Raw genomic sequence first — 18327 nt, 5'->3', positions numbered from 1 at the left:
ATGCTGAGATGGAATCTTTTGAGAACCTGAAAAAGAGCTTATGCCAAGCTCCTGCTTTAGGTATGCCAAATTATGAGAAAGATTTTGAACTGTATTGCAGTGAGAGAGAAGGATGTGCATTATCTGTGTTAATTCAGAGACATGGAAATTTAAAGAAACCTATTGCATATTTCTCTGCAGTTCTTGATCCAATTGCAAAAGCATTACCAGGTTGTTTGAAAGCAGTTGCAGCTACAAGTATCAGCCTCGAACAAAGTGAAGGAATCATTATGGGATTTCCTGTGAAAGTTTTTGTGCCTCATTCAGTTGAAATATTACTGACAAGAGGTAAGACTCAACATTTAACAAGTAGCAGATTGACAAAGTATGAGAAAATCATACTGGGAGCAGATAATGTTTCGATTTCAAGATGTTTGAATCTGAATCCTTCTACATTACTGCCTTATTCTGAAATTGTTGATGACATTGAGACAGAACATGAATGTTTAGATGTCATGGAATTCTGCACTAAACCAAGAAAAGACATCAAAGACAGACCTTTGTCTGAATCGGATTTTGTCTACTTTGTAGATGGCTCATGCTTAAGATCCGAAGGAGGTGTCTTGAAAGCTTCATACTCAGTTTGTACAGTTGTAGATGTTGAAGAAGCATCATGTCTTGAAGGAGTTCGTTCAGCACAAGTGGCTGAATTGATTGCTTTAATTCGTGCATGTGAAATATCAAAGGATATAAGAGTTACCATCATTACTGATAGTCAGTATGGGTACGGAGTTGTGCATGATTATGGACAACTCTGGTCACAGAGAGGATACATGACATCAACAGGATCACCAATTAAAAATGCAGTTTTCATTAGAAGATTAATTGAAGCAATACAATTGCCAAAAGAAATTGCCATTGTCAAATGTGCAGCGCACACTAGAGGAACTGATTATATTTCCAAGGGAAATGCCTTCGCAGATGAAACAGCAAAGTACTGCGCAAGGAAAAATTATTCATACAATCGGGAGAGGAGTAAAGAAACTGATTCAAATTCATTAATGCTAACAACTGTTGTAGAAACATGGCATGAGATTAGAGATTTACAAAACGAAGCAGATGATGAAGAAAAAGACCTATGGTTAAGATCAGATTGTAGACCACGTGAAGAAGATGGAGTGTGGGTTTACAAAGATGGCAGAGTAGTCTTACCAAATTGCTTGATTGCTGACATGGCCAGATTATATCATGGTCCTGCACATCTAGGAAGAGATTCTATGGTCAGACTTTTTAGAGAAACATGGTTCAATACCAAATTTAGAACAATTGCTGAATCTTTTTGTCAAAGGTGTTTGTCATGCCAACAAATGAATCCAAACAGAAAATCAGTGGTGGGGACAGGAATAATTGGTCGAGAGGGTGGTCCCTTTACCAGGTTACAAATGGATTTCATTGAAATGCCCTTACACAACTGTTTGAAATATGTACTTGTAATTGTATGTTTATTCTCAAGATGGGTAGAGGCTTTCCCTACACGACATTGTGATTCAATTACAGTAGCAAAACTATTACTCAGAGAAATCATCCCAAGGTACGGTTTTCCAGTCACTATTGAGAGTGATGGAGGAAGTCATTTTGATAACAAACTAATGAAGTTAATTTGTGAAGCTTTGAGCATTGAGCAGAAAATACACTGTGCATACAGACCAGAGGCATCAGGTGTAGTAGAACAAATAAATGGAACAATCAAAAATAGAATTGGAAAAATGTGTCTTGAAACAGGTATTAAGTGGACTGATGCTCTTCCACTTGTTTTGATGTCATTAAGAAGTACACCAGATAAAAAGACAGGTTTGAGTCCTCATGAAATTTTAATGGGAAGAGTTATGAGGCAAGCTTTTGTACCTGTAGGTAAACTGTTGAGCATAAATGACAGTGCAATTTTGGATTACTGTAAAAGGTTATCTGATATGGTAACTTCTGTGTCTAATCAGGTGGGAACTGAGGCTCAATCAAATGAAAAAGTTTTGACTCATGATCTGAGACCTGGCGATTGGGTCAGAACGAAAGTACATCGGAGAAGGAATTGTCTAGCTCCTAGATGGCAGAAACCTAGGCAGATAATCTTGATCACTACTAATGCTGTAAAGTGCAGAGGATTGAAACGTTGGATACATCCAAGTCATACTATTCCAGTACCAACTCCTGAGAGTTCTGATGTTGAAAGTGATACCACAGATGATTCTGATTCTGAAGCAGAAGACAGAACAGAAGGTGAAGTAATTCCAGATTCTGAAGATCGACAAGAAAGTCGACATCTGGAAACTGTGCCAGTGAATGGAAATCTGACAAGAAAAGACTTAGAAATAATTGAAATAGATTCTGAAGGTGAAGAGAATCTGTTAAAAGGAAAGATAACTGAGGATTCGATTGTCTCTATTGAAGACAAAGAAGCTGAACCAAAAGAAGTTTCAGACCAGGAGAGTATCGAAAGGCAGAGAACAAACTCTGAAGTAAGGAACAAAAATCCGAAATCTGGGAAGTTAGAGGTAATTGAGGAAGAGGAGGAGAACGAATTACCGAGTACCAGTGATGGAAGACAAAGTGAAGTTCCTGAAGGAGTGAAATTGCCGAATAGAGAAGTTCCTGAGTCAATTGAAATTTCAGACTACGAATCTGAAGACAGTGACGTGGAAGGTGGAAGTGAAAACAGAAAGAAAAGGACTTGGAAGTCAGAATCAAATAATTCTGAACCAAAGAAGAAGTACGTGAGAAAAGCTGACTACTGGCCAGGTGGAAGATTGAGAGTAAGATTGATCAAAAAGCCAATAGAACAAGTAGAGGAAATAAGTAGTCAAAAGAGTCCAGGAAAAGAAGTTGGAGTCGGAAGAAAAATTGAAGTGATATCGAGAAAAGGGAAGAGAATAATAAGACCAAACCAGAAATACAAGTCTCCTGAGTGGACTTACTTAGTAATTCCACCTGTTATTGACATATATGATAGTAGTGAAGAAGAAAACGAAATACAAGAAATTAGTGACAATGATTGAAGTACAGAATTATTAAATTGGCGAAAGGCTGAAGAAAATCTGTTAGTTGACACAAGGTCGAAGAAAAACTGTTTAGTAGAAGAAAACTTATGTATGACATAAGGTCGAAGAAATCTTGTTTAGGGTTATAAAAGAAAAATATATTTTAAAAGGGGGGTGTATATAAATTTTAAAATTTATTTTTATTTTTGAGGCTAAAACTAACCTAAAAATGCCTTATGTTAAGGAGAGCACTTCAAAGTGTTCTGTTTTTAAAAGATGCTGTAAGATGACTCTGGTATGTCTGCTCATTTTAGTTCTGCTCTGGTTAGTACTAGCTGTGATTATCCCTTTAGAAATGAATAGAGAATTACACAAAGTTAACATAACAAGCAAAGCTCTGGTTAGCCAAACTAAACATAGTACATCTGCAAAAGTTATTGATCATCAGCCTAACATTCATCAAGATAAATCAATAGGTGATTTTTCAAGTAATACATTCACAAAGCTATTGAGTGAATATGTAAAGGTAATGGATGCAAAAGACTGCTATGTATGTGTTAAGTTACCTGCTTCTGTTTCTGAGGGAGTAACATATAATATGCTTCCTCTCACTTATGCTGTAACATGTAGTGTATTAACTAGTTTATTTTATCAAACTGGTCGTTTAGAATATTACTATTCAAATTATGACGAAATTTTTGCTAATGTTAAGATTGATAATGCTTTAAATAAGCATAAGAAAGCAAAACAAATGAGAGAATATTTCCTTGTTACTAACGAACTCACTTACGAGTATGCTTACAAGAATAATCTAACATGTAAATTAAGTGCTGAAGGAAAGACATTTTTGAATATGGTTGAGGAGAGAAGAGCAATTTATAAGAGAAATGAATTAGTCAAGCAGACTAAGTCAGCCTTCTGGCAAAAAGAAGATGAGAAATTAAATGGCAAAATGCTTGAAAATATTGCAATTCACATAGACAAACCAGTTAGTGGAAAGCTTTGCATTAGAAGAGATAATACACTTTTTGATAATTATTTTGTAGGTGCAAGTAACTGTGAAGATACTTATCAGATTATGGGAGGTTGGGGATTTAAAGGTGGAAAAGATCCTATCTTTCCTGGGATTTATTTTGTTTGTGGTGACAAAGCCTACTACAACCTTCCAGACCATTGGTATGGAACTTGTTATGTGGGAATTGTTTTTCCTAAAGTGTTTCATGTTGACAGAGATTCAGAAGGATTGTTTAAAATTCATAATTATGTAAATAGAGCTAAAAGAGAAACTTTTACCGAAGTTCTGGGAGATATTTTTCAAGCTGTAATACCTTTTGTTGGTATAACCCTAAATGCAGGGCGAATCAGAAAATTGTCCACTATAGTTGATAGATTATCAACTGACACTGCTGATGGGTTTCAATTAGTGAATGTTGAAGTTATTGCAATTAGATCCATGGTAATTCAAGATCGTCTTGCTTTAGACATACTCCTAGCAAAAGAGGGAGGAGTCTGTGGTATTTTACATGTCCAACATTGCTGTACATATATACCTGATGAAAGTAAGAATATTGAAATGTATATTAAGAATATTACACAAATGCATTCAGAGATAATTCCTTTAGAAGAAGAAGATTTTACAGGGAAACTTTCAAAAAGGTTTCAAGCAATTAAAAACTGGTTTCATAATATCGGAAGTTCAATTCTTGGCAAGATTCTGGCACCTTTGATTATAATAGTATTCATTTTTATTTTGACCAAATTAGGTTGTTTGTTACATAAAAGAAAGAAACAGTTGAAAGAAAAGAAAAGAATCTATAAACTCAGAAAAGAAGAGGAAAGGGAGATAGAGTTACAGGAGTTACATAGAGAGCGTCATGTTAATTGCAAAGATTATGCTGAAACAGACTTTTAGGTTTACTGATACAAATGAATTTGAATCGATTTCTTAAAAATTTAATTTACCAAAATTTTGAGTGCTGGTGTGGTGATTTGTTAATCACCAGATGAGGGAGTTGATGGAGCGAGATAGAAAACAAAATTTTGTTTAAACTCGCAAAGTCACATTTCCATAACATAAATAATAACATTAATGATTTGTGATATGTTGTGCTAATACAACTTAGATTAAACTTTACACGTGGGGGGACTAACATGTGTGCTCATAAACGTGCATAATTGTTGCATCTTTTTGTTCGTACAAAATAATAAAATAATTTATTGTTTTCGTTTTTGTCATTACTAATTGCTGCAAACTTAAAAGAAGCATGTGCTTGTTTTGCTTTTCCTTGTCTGTGTGATGTCATTTCTACTATTCTAGGTGCATATGGGTCTCATAGAAATACGGAGACTGGTAAATATAAACGCTGCTTTATTTGTTTGCAATGGCTAGGTAACATTTTGATTAATCGGGTGGGTTAATTAATTAGTAAACCATGGGGTGGATACAGAATCTATATTATTTCTTACATTAATACTTTTCTTGTGTTTGTTTTATACTAGAAAACATAAGTTGCCTGCTTTTGGGCCCAGTCATTTGAACCGCAGAAAAAGAGCTGACATATAATTCTGCAGAAAATCACGAGACGCCCATTCTGAATTAAAACGTTTATTGAAGCTGCATTCACAAAGCAAAAACTGATGAGCTGACATCATTCTGTCGGACATGGCCAAGGTCGAAAGTGAACATTTTGTCAGTCCTTAACTTGGCATCCGCGGAAGTGTAATGAAAGTCTATGGAAGCTGCGAGGATGACTTAATACATAGTTGCAAACGCAGGAAGCTTCTGGCTTCACGTGGAAGAGACAATGGTCTCTATGAAATATGATTTAGTGGAACTTTTTGAGAAACGGGTGACATGTCACTTGTCACTCTCAGCCAATGGGACGTCGAAGATTTCTGAAAACTTTCCTTTGCTAGTTTAGTTAGCGTAGAAAGGTATAAAAAGTCAAGCCCTTAGGGTTGGGCTGGCTGCTGCTTTCTGACTTTCCGATGAGGGTGATGTGCTACTGGACTTTGCGTGGAGCACGTAAGAATCCTCAAAGAACTTTACTTTAATTTCTATCTATTTAGCTTAGTTAGGGAATTAGGTTTTAGAAATGCTAAACTTTATATATTTTCTTTAAAATTGTTTCAATTGCTTAAATAGTAATTTTCTCATATTTCATTATAATCATGCTTGCATTATTGCTAATAAACTTCATTTATAAAACTTTCAACTTATATACCATAATTTAGTAAATAAAATCTTACTTTTGACAAACAAGCTGGTCTTGGTTATTCAGAAGTGTAGGTTACTATTAGCTAGATCACGTCGCCTATGGTGGTCATTTAAATGGTTGGGTTTTATTCTAATGACAATATTCTTTCTGCAAATGTATAAATATATATATAGTTTGTAGATAATGTGTATATAGATTTATTCTGACCACCTGATTCAGTAGGCCCAAAATATATCAGGTTTATAAATGGGTCCATATTTAGTTTAGAATTTTGTTTATAGGTTATGAAGTTAGGTAGCGTAGTTTATGATATATTTTCTATAGCCCGCTGGATCACCTCTCAGTTCTCTATTTATTGCTGTGTTTTTTGGGGTGCATTTGTGTGCTGATTTCAAGGGTGTGGTTACCTTAACACATTTTATGTAATGTGTTTCTTGTGTGTGTATTTCATTTGGCAAAAGAAATGTGTACCAGATTATGTGGCTGTGTTGTCTCCTTACTGGCCAGTCTTTTCTCTCAAGACACTTCTATGCTCACACCTCTACTTTCTTCTCTTTCATTCTATTGTGTTTTCTTCAATGGTGTAGGAGACATCCCATCTTTATTGATCTTAATTCTTGCACTGAGTTCTTATTCTTTGACCACTGCTCTGGCTTTCGCCCTCTTGAGGATTTCTATTACTGGGAGTGATTTTTTGTTGACCTTACATTGAATGTTTGCTGACAGTCCTGAATGCTCAGTTAAAACATACCTTTGTTTAACATGTTAAGGTTACTTGTTATTTACTCTAGTGTTTTGCCCACACCTGTTTTTAATTGTGTGTACCTAACTTAAAGGCCCAAAGGCACTATGCTTCTGCCATCGCATCATGCAGGGCAAAGGTCCACCTTACCTGCGGGACCTTTTGACGCCCTACAATCCAGAACGACATCTTAGACCTACTGGGACACACCTGGTGAAAGTTCCCAGGATAAAGAAAGCACGAATGGGTGCACGTTCTTTTGGAAACCTGGCAGCGAAAAGCTGGAACGCCCTACCCCTGTCCCTCCGTGAGGAACCATCAGAGAATCTCTTCCGAATTATTTTTTAAACGTGGCTCTTTCAATTATGAGCGGCGGGCTGAGGGCCTATGTCTGCTGATGTGCTGATTCCCCGAATTGTTGATAGAGTAAATAGCGCGGGAACACACCAGTGGTGTAACCAGGCGCTCGATAAAAAAATAAATACAAAATAAATATACATAAAAGAACTCACTCGCCTGATTCTTAATGTTTTCAATTTGTTTGGTATGCATGTCAGGAATGCGGCTGCCTACCTCATGTACAAATTGGTTCAAAGACAAGTGTGAAAGGTCACTTGACACATGGCCGCACAGCCTTAGGATAAACCCAACAATCTTTGACAAGTTTTAAATTGTAATGGTTGAACAAAGAAAATATTCAAATATATTTCACTTTTTTTAGTATTGAAGTGACTTTCCACCTATGTGAGCCAGTCTTCCAAATAGTCAATCTTAGATAAGTCATGCATTAATGTATTCTATGACTCCAACATAAGCAAATAAGAAAAACATTACATATTTTCCCATTTAATTAAAAAACAATGTTTTCTCATGAAGTTATGATGAATGCCCAGTGCATTTCGGGAAGAAGATCCCTTCTTCAGGGGCCACTGTAAAAACAATCAATAGATGTTCTTGTTTAATTATACAACAATATACAGGAGGGAGGTGCTTTTGCACATGAAATTGCTGTGCATGTTTGAACGGATGACGCTATGGAGAGGTGCTCACAAAGATAAAGAATAGTAGCATCACCCCATCAGCTGGAGCGATATTCATTAGTTAGAAGCTGTGATGTGGACAAAAGATAAAAAAAGTCTTTAAAAGTTCCCCGGTCCTAATGTGTCGTCAAAGCGTGCTCACCAAAAAACTCCTGATGAATGATGTTGCTGTTCTGAATTAATAGAAGAACAGCTACTTACTCGGAATAATGAGACTATATGTGCTTATAGGAGAAATCTTCGTGTGCACTTATTCCAGAGACGTAGCCTGCAAGGTATAAGTGTTGGAATTAAATATTATTCAAAAGCTGCTGGCGGTCATATTGGAACTAGGTGAAAATGAATGCTGAAGTCATAAAACACATTAATGCATGACTTATCTAAGATTGATTATTAAAAAGAATGACTCACAGGAGTGGAAAGTCACTTCAATGATAAAAAAACTGAAATATATTGGAAGATTTTCTTTGTTCAAGCATTACGATTTAAAACTAGTCAACGATTGTTGGATTTATCCTAATGCTGTGAGGCCAGGTAGCAAATGACCTTTCACACTTGTCATAAACACAGAGTTGTACCAGGTTGTCTAACCCTATTACAACTACTTGTAAGAATTCACCCAGACTCTTGCATGCTGAATTGAAAATTGTGCTCTCGTGGTCCACATTACGTTCCCCATCATGGGAATATCCTGATTATGCGCTAATGATCATGCCCCACTAGGTCAATCTGAATCTGCGCTTTTTTTGTGCACTTATCTTTTGTTTGAGAATGCAGCACTGTTTAACATATGGTCGTTGTGCTGATTGTCACCGGTGATGGCTGAGAAGCCCTTTAGGACTGGGACTATGTATTCATATGTCTTCCATTCTTACCTTTCAGTTTACTGCGCTATAGGATGAATGGCCGAATGGGCCAGTATTCAGATTTGCGACCAGCAGATCCCTGCGGCATCTCGCAACGCTTAACTTTTACTCTTTTGCAAGTTTATTGCTTGCATTTATTTATTTAGTTGGATACTTCTCTGGTTCCCTCACAAGGTAACAAAACAATGCAACGAACCAGCACCTGAATCATTTCAGGGCTGGGGAAGAAAATAAACAGACACCCTCTTTTACAATGCCTGTCAGCAGCCAATGACGCACATATGCATGAGTAGGCATGCCCTCAAAATAAAGCTCCCCTTCCCTCATGGGTGATAGAAACGAACTCACAAAACATATAAACATAGTAGCTATGTAGGTGAATGTAATGGGCACAGTCTAATAAGGCAGTAAGTCAATCAAGCACGCTTCAAACCGAAAGCCATTCTGGATGCAGGGATGGTGGGTCACACCTCCAGCCAATCCACATTCCTTCCAATATGTGTTACATTTTTTTTCTTTTTACTTAATAGCCAGAGGTATACTCCAAAGCCCAAGGTAGAGTGACAAGAATGTCAAGCAATACACTGTACTAGACATATTGACTATTTTAATCACAAAGAAGGAGGGGCCCATAAACAAAGTCTAAACACAAATACCACCATGACTCTCGATAAAAATTGTCAAATAATGACATCACACTTGAAATCAGACCTTCTGCTTTGACATACGGCGGCCACCATGTGCTGCTCTAGGGCTTGATGAAGATACCTCCCGGTTTAAAGTGAGCCAAGCTCTGTTATTACATTCAAACCACTCCACACGGGGAAATGCAAAAATTCCGGACAGTGGATGGCATACAAACAGCACACATACTACCCAACTTCTTAAAAAAGTGAAACATTGTTTCATATTCACTGCTGCAAGCAGCCAGTTGAATCACATGGTTACATCTGATTTGAAAACTCAGTAATTTATTTTAAATGTAGTTGCATGTAACAATTAATATTTGATTGTAGGTATCTTCTAGCTGAAATACATTTGCAAAAATAAAAACAAACAATATTGTAGATGGTAAATCTGGTGAAAGCTAAACATCAAGATGGAAGAAGTAAACTGATGCAATGGCTTGCATCTCAACATGGAGCACACAGTAGCTCAAATATGTTTTGTCTGCAATACTTTCTACAGAAATCACCCCATTTGTTCAGCTGTAACTAAGTATTGCAAACAATTCACGTCACTAAATAAAAGACATAAACAAAAATGTTCCACTCAAGATTGCAACTCTTCTAAAGCTAATTACCAGGACTAGCGCAGGGCATGGGAAGTGTGGGCCGCTGCCCAGGGCCCCGCAGTCAGCCTTCCAACTGGGGCCTCACACCAATGCGACACAGTCACGCCATGGCATGAAAGATGCCACCTTGCAAGTATACCATCTTAGGTGGGGGCCTTCCTGGTCTCACTGCTATGGTGTAGCCAGATGAACCCGGGGTGTGGGGCAGTCCCAGTTGCAAGAAGGCACATTCCTGAGTTTGTCCTCTCCCCCCGACATCCATGCAGAGGCACAAAGGGAGAACTATTGCTCAGCCGTTTAGCTCCCTGGCAGTCTTAATCCTCACACCTTCAGCCCATTGTGAGCTGTTAAGAGGTGCTTGTAGGTGGCTGAAAGGGAGGGGCTGCTGCCTGAGATGCAGACAGCCTTGAATGAGTCCTGTCTATGCAAACTAAAGGGCCCTTCTGGCCAGGGCCACAAAAATCCTAGAACCGGCCCTGCTAATTATAAAATTCTTCATGGTTGCAATATTCTTGCTAACAGAAGGTTTGCTTGGGCAATCTGACCTAACTTTGTAAAGGGCCAGAGAGTATTCTTGATAATATTCTGTTTCTGAAACTCGTCGCTGCATCCCACCCACCAAAATGCAGCTTCTTGGCGCATCGGGGTGGCTGTATGCTCGACATGGCACATTTGCTTTTCCAGATCACTGTCACATGCTGATGTACATCGTTCCATTATGGTTTCAGAAAGATTAGCCTTCATGTGGCGTAGGTTTTCTGAAAACCAATGTCTCCATTAGGGTTTCAAGATCATCTCAAACAGCAGCTAAAGAGATTATGGACAAACAAGCAAATTGATCCACTGGGTAACAGGGAGAAGTCATGTCTCAGACCTAATTCAACATCCTGCATCTTTAGGTTCATCAACAAGCTTTAGTTTTTGCATTTTCTTCTTACTTATGTAGGTTTGACTTGCAACTTCTGACAGTCCAGGATGTAGGAAATAAAAGGATGATTGGACGATAATAGAGGCTTCTGCAGGTCTGTGTTAACTGCAGGTCATTACCCAATCCATCATATGACTGTTACCAAGTGTGGATAGGGATGCTAATTGCTTCAAGCTCAGACAATACCTTGGTCATCACAGACAAAGTCTCCCACAACCACAAATGGCTATCCATATCCGATTAAGGAGTTGTAGAGGTCTGCTAGGCTGTCCTCAAGACAGTTTAGATTCAGGTGGTATGTACAAGAGCATTAACACATGTATGAACTTGGGAGACATGATACGCCTGCAGACCACGGCCTCAAAAATAGCGTGTTTTGCCACTTCCGAGGGTACGGACCTCCAAATGGTCTCGGCTGTTAATGTCACACCTCGCCTGGTACCTTTCTCTTTTTATCAGAGTGATAGAAAAAATCTTTAGCAAAATGGAATTTATGTCAAGGTTTTAACAGTCTATAGTGTATCCCTCACAGCACATAAGGTTTGTCGAGAGGGCATTTTGTTTTAAGCACGCACTCGGCGAATTGTTTTGTTTAGAGAAAACTCATAACTCCCACTGAGGTAATTTATTTCCTCATAAGATAAAAATGCCCCAAGGAACAGCGAGATTTCTTTCTGCATGTGGAGGTCGTTTTGTATTTTCCCTGCTCCAATCGCCATGAGATACCTGGCGGATAGAGACAAGTAGTCACGGGCGTAACTTGGACAGTAAAATTGTGGGGGGGGGTTTGACCTTCAGATTTCTCAACAATCACGCTGGCACATAATGTTAAAATACATTATACTACAAGCAGGGCGCACAAGAGGAGCTTAAGGAGCAGCAGAAAGGGAGAGGTATGCAGATTGGTAGGGGTACTAAGTGAGAGAAAGCACATTATTTTGTGAAATGACCAACAGTTTTAAAGTCTTTTCACACAGAAAAAGGGAGAGAGTATATGTCCGTATTTATCTGTGTGTGTAAAAATTGTTGGTGAAATCCTCGACTGAAAGCACAGGCCCCCAACTATTTATCACAAAATACAATTATAGGGGGTGTAATACATTAAACACCCCCTCCCTGAAGCTATGCCCCTGCAGGTAGTATAGGTGATGGTCACAATGCCCACAGTAGGCCAGCAGCGCCACCATTGCAGTGACCTAGCAGCCCCTTGAATAAATGAATGAATGAGGGGTTTTGTATAGCGCAGGACTCACCCCTACAGGGGTATCTCCGCGCTAACAGTGAAACACAAAATAAGAGGTGGAAAGACAGCCGGACTAAAAAAGGTAAGTTTTCAGTAGTTTCTGAATTTAAGCAAATCAGGCACACACGTAGTGCAAAGGGGAGTTTGTTCTAAAGGTGCGGGCTACATAGGCAAAAGCTTTGCCACCCGCACGGAGCTTGTTGATCTGGGGTACCACCAGCAGAGCCTTTCCACTAGAACATAACTGTCTGTTGGGATGATAATCAAGTGAGGTATCCTTGAAAGGGGCGCCAAGAATTCCACTGTAGACTTCTTGATTATTTTTGTATTCACTCCCATGCATTGTTCGGGTATCCCAAATATGTAAATTTTAACTCCACTTGTTCCTTGTTTCACCCATCACTATCGCTGTACATACTTCCTCACGTGTCACTTACGTAGTCACAATCTTTCATGAGCACTTGTGCACAGTATCTGATCGGTTACATGTCATTCAATGTAACGCAGTGCTACCCTTTCATATGCTTGAACATATGAAGCTTAATATGTCAAATATGTATGTTCACTAAAATACAATGTATATCACATAAGAAATATCTCCCTGGTTTTCTCCCCTTTTGATTTAATTCTCAGCAATTATTTGTGCTACATGTAATTGACCTCCAAGTAACACAATTTTGAGACATTATTTTATGTTACAGATGATTGCTCTAGTCTCCTTAGGGTATATGGGCTATCTCTTGTAGTTTGATACTGTCTGCATAAACATCCAGAACACCCCCTCTCCATGGCTCTGTCCCCTTCTTTTTTACACAGTGCTATAATTTTTTTTAAGATGGCAGGAAAAGTGACATAATATGTAGACACTATCAATTTACAGTTGTATACATATAATAAAAAAAGTAAAGAAAAAAATGTAAAATGTACAGTAAAATATAACACACTGTCTATCATGAATGTACACATCAAATACTTAAATTAATGTAATATGTTGGGGGGTTCAAACACCGTAAATGACTGATTTTAGAGCCCAAACATGTTCTTTACTTTTTGCGCTGATAACAGATGTCTTCACAATGACCTACTTTTCCTGCATACTTACGATTACAATTATGATGCAATTTCTTATCTGTATTGGTTAAAGCACACACGTTTTCTAATTTCTAAATTCGAAAAAGTATTCCAGCAAATGTATCAACAAGTGTAAGTGCTAACATTGTACATACTACTACACCCCCACCTTGGGCATGATGTATCAAAGGATTGTATCCATTCTGTGGGTAAAGGTGATCATGCATAAGGGGTCCTTGTTGCACGTCCTGCGGAAACTGACAAAACATGCACACGGCAATGGTTTCTCTACTACATAGAAACAACCTACAATAAAGAGCGACTAACTACAACAATGTTCAACATTACAGCATTTTTTTTTAGATTTCTCTTTTTAGAGCAGATCTCACATGTTTTCTAAATTACAATGCTACCAACTCAGCCAACGTAATTTGTACGCTGAAAAAACAAGAAACATGGGGTCATATTTACAAGCCCTTATCGCCACAGAACGTCACTTTTAAAGAGGTGCCTGTGGTGATACGGTTTTTGCCTTATTTACAGTGCAGTGTTGCCTCGTAAATAAGGCACCATTTCACGCTATACTTAGCGTGAAAAGGTGGGGCAATGGTTTTTGCGGTGGGTGTTACGCCACAACACCCATTGATTTTGACGTTGCCTCCAATTTACGAGAGTGGCATAAATAGGAGGCAGCACAAAATTAAGACAAAAAAAACATGGTCTTAACATGGAGCAAGGAGGAGAAATGCTTTATTTCTTCTTGTTTTGCTGTTTCTATGTGTGCTGCATTGTGCAGCACACATAGAAACAGCAATATGCCGTGCATGATTGTTTATGTGCAGGAAGATGTCCCTTACGGCACGTAAACAATAATTTAAAAAATGACGAGTTGCATCTTCTGTGTGTGCTGCACAAAGCAGCAAAAATAAAAGTTACAAATCAACACTTAAGACCGTTTATGTGCAGAAAAGATACCTTCCTGCACATAAACAATCATTACCCCCAATGCAGGCACCCTAGCACTATGGTGCAAGGGTGCCTGCGGTAGCGCTTGGTAGCTGAAATTAGCGCCAGCACAGGGGGAAACACAGGGATGCACCGTATTGTTGTGAATACGGTGTAGCCCTGCCTTCCAGAAGTGGTGGACTGTGGCGTTAAGCCTAGAAGGCTAATGCTCCATCATTTCTTCGTAAATATGCTCCATGATTTCAGTTCACCTTTGTCGCCATTTCATTGCGCTTTCGTAAATACTGATTCTTTATTTTATGCACACTAACATTCTAGTCTGAATTCCATTTTATCTGATGTTTTTGATTGTAGCGCTTGGAGTGATTACCTGGATGATCATGGCACTGCTGAAATGTATCAAATATTTAGGGTCTCTGGTTGTGAGCTTGATTAGAACATGTAAATGAACGGTTTAAATATTCAGTTTAATTGACAAACCCTAAACTAGGCATGCACAAAAAGCCACAAGCAACTAGGATCGGTGCTTGCCAAAGAATTCCTGTCAAATATCCTGCCAAATATACTCAATCATAACCCCAGTGCTATTAGCCAACTCTTCTTTTGGCTTACCTGACTTGGGGTGCTGGGTTTCCAGAGACTCTGCATTCCAGCTGGACCATACTTCCTTCTGCAACTTCTTGACTCTTCAACTTTTGAATAAACCGTGGAGCTAGATGGTGGTCGGGGACAGGTGGAACCTGGCGATCAGTCACAAGTTCACATGACACTAAAGGGGGGTTGCTTGTATTTGAGACCTGGCGATCAGCCACAAGTTCACATGTAGCTAAAGGGGAGTTTCTTATATTTGGGACCTGGCGATCAGCCACAAGTTCACATGTAGCTAAAAGGGGGTTGCTTGTATTTGAGACCTGGCGATCAGCCACAAGTTCACATGTACCTAAAGGGGGGTTGCTTATATTTGGGACCTGGCGATCAGCCAGAAGTTCACATGTAGCGAAAGGGGGGTTGCTTATATTTGGGACCTGCCGATTAGCCACAAGCTCACATTGAACTAAAGGGGGGTCGCTTATATTTGGGACCTGGCGATCAGCCACAAGTTCATATGGATTTAAAAGGGGGTTGCTTATATTTGGGACTTGGTTGTCAGCAACTTGTTCCTGTGGAAGCAAAGGGTGGTCATTTACAACTGCAACATGATGTTCAGCTACAGTTTCTCCCCTCTGAATGACTTGCGTCTTGGTTTCAGGGGAAACACCCACTTTGCAAGACTCCACGGGGCTCACTGACGGAAGCTTTGTTTCAGACTTAACGTCTTGTTGAGGTTTGACTTTTTTACTAATCGTAGAAGCTTTGCTATGAGGTGTCTGGACATTTTTTGGGGAAAGGTAACCACTGTCAGGTGAAGAGGAGTTTCCATCAGAACTTCTTCCCCGTGGTTTTGACTTGTCTCGAAAAATGGAAGAAAGTTCTTCAATGAAACTAGCAGCTTTATTACAAAGGTCATTTCGGGAGGATGCCTCATTGTTGTATCCTGGCTTCATGGGTTTTGGACCATGTTTTGCAGCACCTTTTACAGTGGAGGACTGAGATTGAAGGCTTCGGATTAAGCTGGGTCTTGCAGCTAAAAGAGGTGTGATGATAGTTTGAATCTCATTTGCAACATCAGCAGTGTTTTTGCTGGTTTTTGTGGTTGGCACCTGTTTTGACGTAGCACTAACAGTTGTTGTTGTCATTTGGCAACTGACATGAGGTATGTTTGATGTTTCTGGCTTAATTTCTTTAGTGTTCTCAGCAGGCGTAGGAGAGGGGTTCAAGGAAGGCAGGTTTAAAAATTGCACACTTTCTGGTTCTGGGCTCAAGTTTCCAGATTCTGAGCCAGAAAACGCCTCACGGGCGAGGTCAAGACTCTTGTTGATCTCGTCTTGGCTGAGAAAATCTAACAGTTCAGGAGGTAAGTCGCCATCCATGTCTGCCACATTCAGGTCGGATAAGGAATCGTAGAAAGAATCAAGGGAGGAACCTTCGGACATAGTATCAGAGCAAGACTTCAAAGCTTTTTTGTCAGAAGAATAAGCCTCCTTCAGCTGTAAAGAGATCGGTACCTTCTGTTCACAGGTCCAATCTTGCATGCCGTTTGGTCATACATACAAATCCGGGTTCTGAAAAAGAAAAATAGAAAGTGTACTTAGTTAGAAATCTTTAAATTAAAATGTACACACTTAAAGCTTTACCAAATCTGTAGAAACTAAATCCCACACATCTAAAATACACAAACTATTATGGGAACTTTAATGAAGACCTTCTCCTATCGAGTGCTATTGTGCATTTGTTGTGAATATGTACACCATAATACAAAATATTAACAGCTCCCAAGTTGGGGAGGAAATTCATTTGGAAAATGGAAGGGCCACTTTGTGAATCTTAAAAAAAAGGTTTTGGGGAAGTAACCAGTGATTTAATGCTAATTCTTATAGATTCTTTTACAAAAAAGTTCATTTTTTAAATTATTGGACTTGGCTCTTTTTGCAGTGTCATCCCTGAACTGTTTGCCTTCCTCCTAGTATTTTTTCTGACCTGGTGTTAATGGTTTTAGCACTTTATCACTGATGTCCAGTGTAAAGAGCATGTGCTATCTATGGTAAAACGTGGTACACCTGTTTGGCTAATTTAATATACCTATAAGTCCCCAGTAATGTGGTATCTCATATACCCGGGGCCAGTAAATTAAATGCTACTGGTGGGCTTGGAGAGCATATTGCCCCACCCACCAATGTAGCCTTTCAAACCTGTCTCAGGCCTCTGCCATTGCAGGGCCTGCGCGCGCAGTTTACTGCCGCTGTGACGTAGCACATAAAGTGGGTGCCACGTCTGTGACTCCCCTTTTACTACATATCAGTCACCCCTAAGGTATGCCCTAGCCAGCCCTATGGGCAGGGTGCAATGTAGGTAAAAGGAAGGACATGTACCTTAATTGTGTGGCATGTCCTGGTAGTGACAAACAGCCATTTTGGTTTCTCACTGCTGTGAGGCTGTCCTCTCTTAGGAATGCATTGGGGATTTCCTGATAAGTGTGTAATTGGTAATTCCTGGTATGAGAGGAGTAGCGTGATCAAGTTTGGTATGTTTGGAATAGTGGTAATAAATGCTGCGTAATGGTGTGCGCAGATTTATTATCACTATTTAAGAAATGCCACTTTTAGAAGTGGGCTTTTCTGTGTGCTATGTGTCTTTGTGCCTACTTGATGTGTATTGCATGTCTGGCTCTGTAGTGGCAGGAGCTGGTGAGGTGCAGTGGCTCCAGGGGGCTGGGTGAGTCAGCGCTAGGCTGAATATGCAGATTTGCATTTGGAGTAGTGGGAGGTGAAGTCCCTGAATGGGTCTGTGTCTGCCTTGTACAATGCTGGCTCTGCCCCCGTGTGATGTATCTGGGGCCAGGACCTACTCTGTCAGTGGGGACTGTTGTGCACTGTATACAAATGTTGGAGTGCCCCCCAGAACTGGTTTGGACCGGGTGCAGAGCCCTAGGAACAAAGACAAATGTGGTATAAATATTGGGGCTATGACCCCATGTAAATGGTTGGTGCTGACTTGGAGCTGGGCAAGGAGGAACCACCGTGGGACCCAGCTGCTGCTTCCTGGGGGTCCTTAAGTGCTGGCCTGCCGGTGCCTAGCTCTGCCATTGGTGGCATTGGGCTTAGTGCGTGGTGAGCCCTTTTTCTTCCTTGCCCCTTTGGGCTCTCGCTTTCTGGAGCATGGTGAGCGCTCTGAGTCCGTTTCCATGTACACGAGGAGAGGGAGCTGTTGTAGTTTGACAGCGATTAAGTTGAGCGTTAGCAAAAGACATCCGAGTTCTAACTGTTATCTTGGCGTTTAGCGGCATCCATTTTGGATTCACGGCAACCATTTTGTCTGCCACATTCTGCCTCGTGCCGACCATGTGCGTTG

At 39.7% G+C, this 18327-nt stretch overlaps 1 protein-coding gene across 2 annotated transcripts in view; it reads right to left on the bottom strand.

Annotated features, from left to right (window-relative positions):
* The window catches only part of PALLD (palladin, cytoskeletal associated protein), a 1062357-nt gene that overhangs the window by 1021344 nt on the left and 22686 nt on the right, over positions 1–18327 (bottom strand). For both annotated transcript variants that reach the window (XM_078677029.1, XM_078677030.1), the window contains exon 2: positions 14992–16541. In XM_078677029.1, coding sequence (XP_078533155.1) covers positions 14992–16511 — 1520 coding nt within the window. In that variant the 5' untranslated portion in view covers positions 16512–16541. The remainder of the gene's footprint in view (positions 1–14991; positions 16542–18327) is intronic.

The sequence above is a fragment of the Lissotriton helveticus genome, chromosome 2_1 (genome assembly GCF_964261635.1).
Source record: "Lissotriton helveticus chromosome 2_1, aLisHel1.1, whole genome shotgun sequence".
Classification (NCBI taxonomy): Eukaryota; Metazoa; Chordata; class Amphibia; order Caudata; family Salamandridae; genus Lissotriton; species Lissotriton helveticus.
This window is presented reverse-complemented; position numbering and strand designations above follow the sequence as displayed.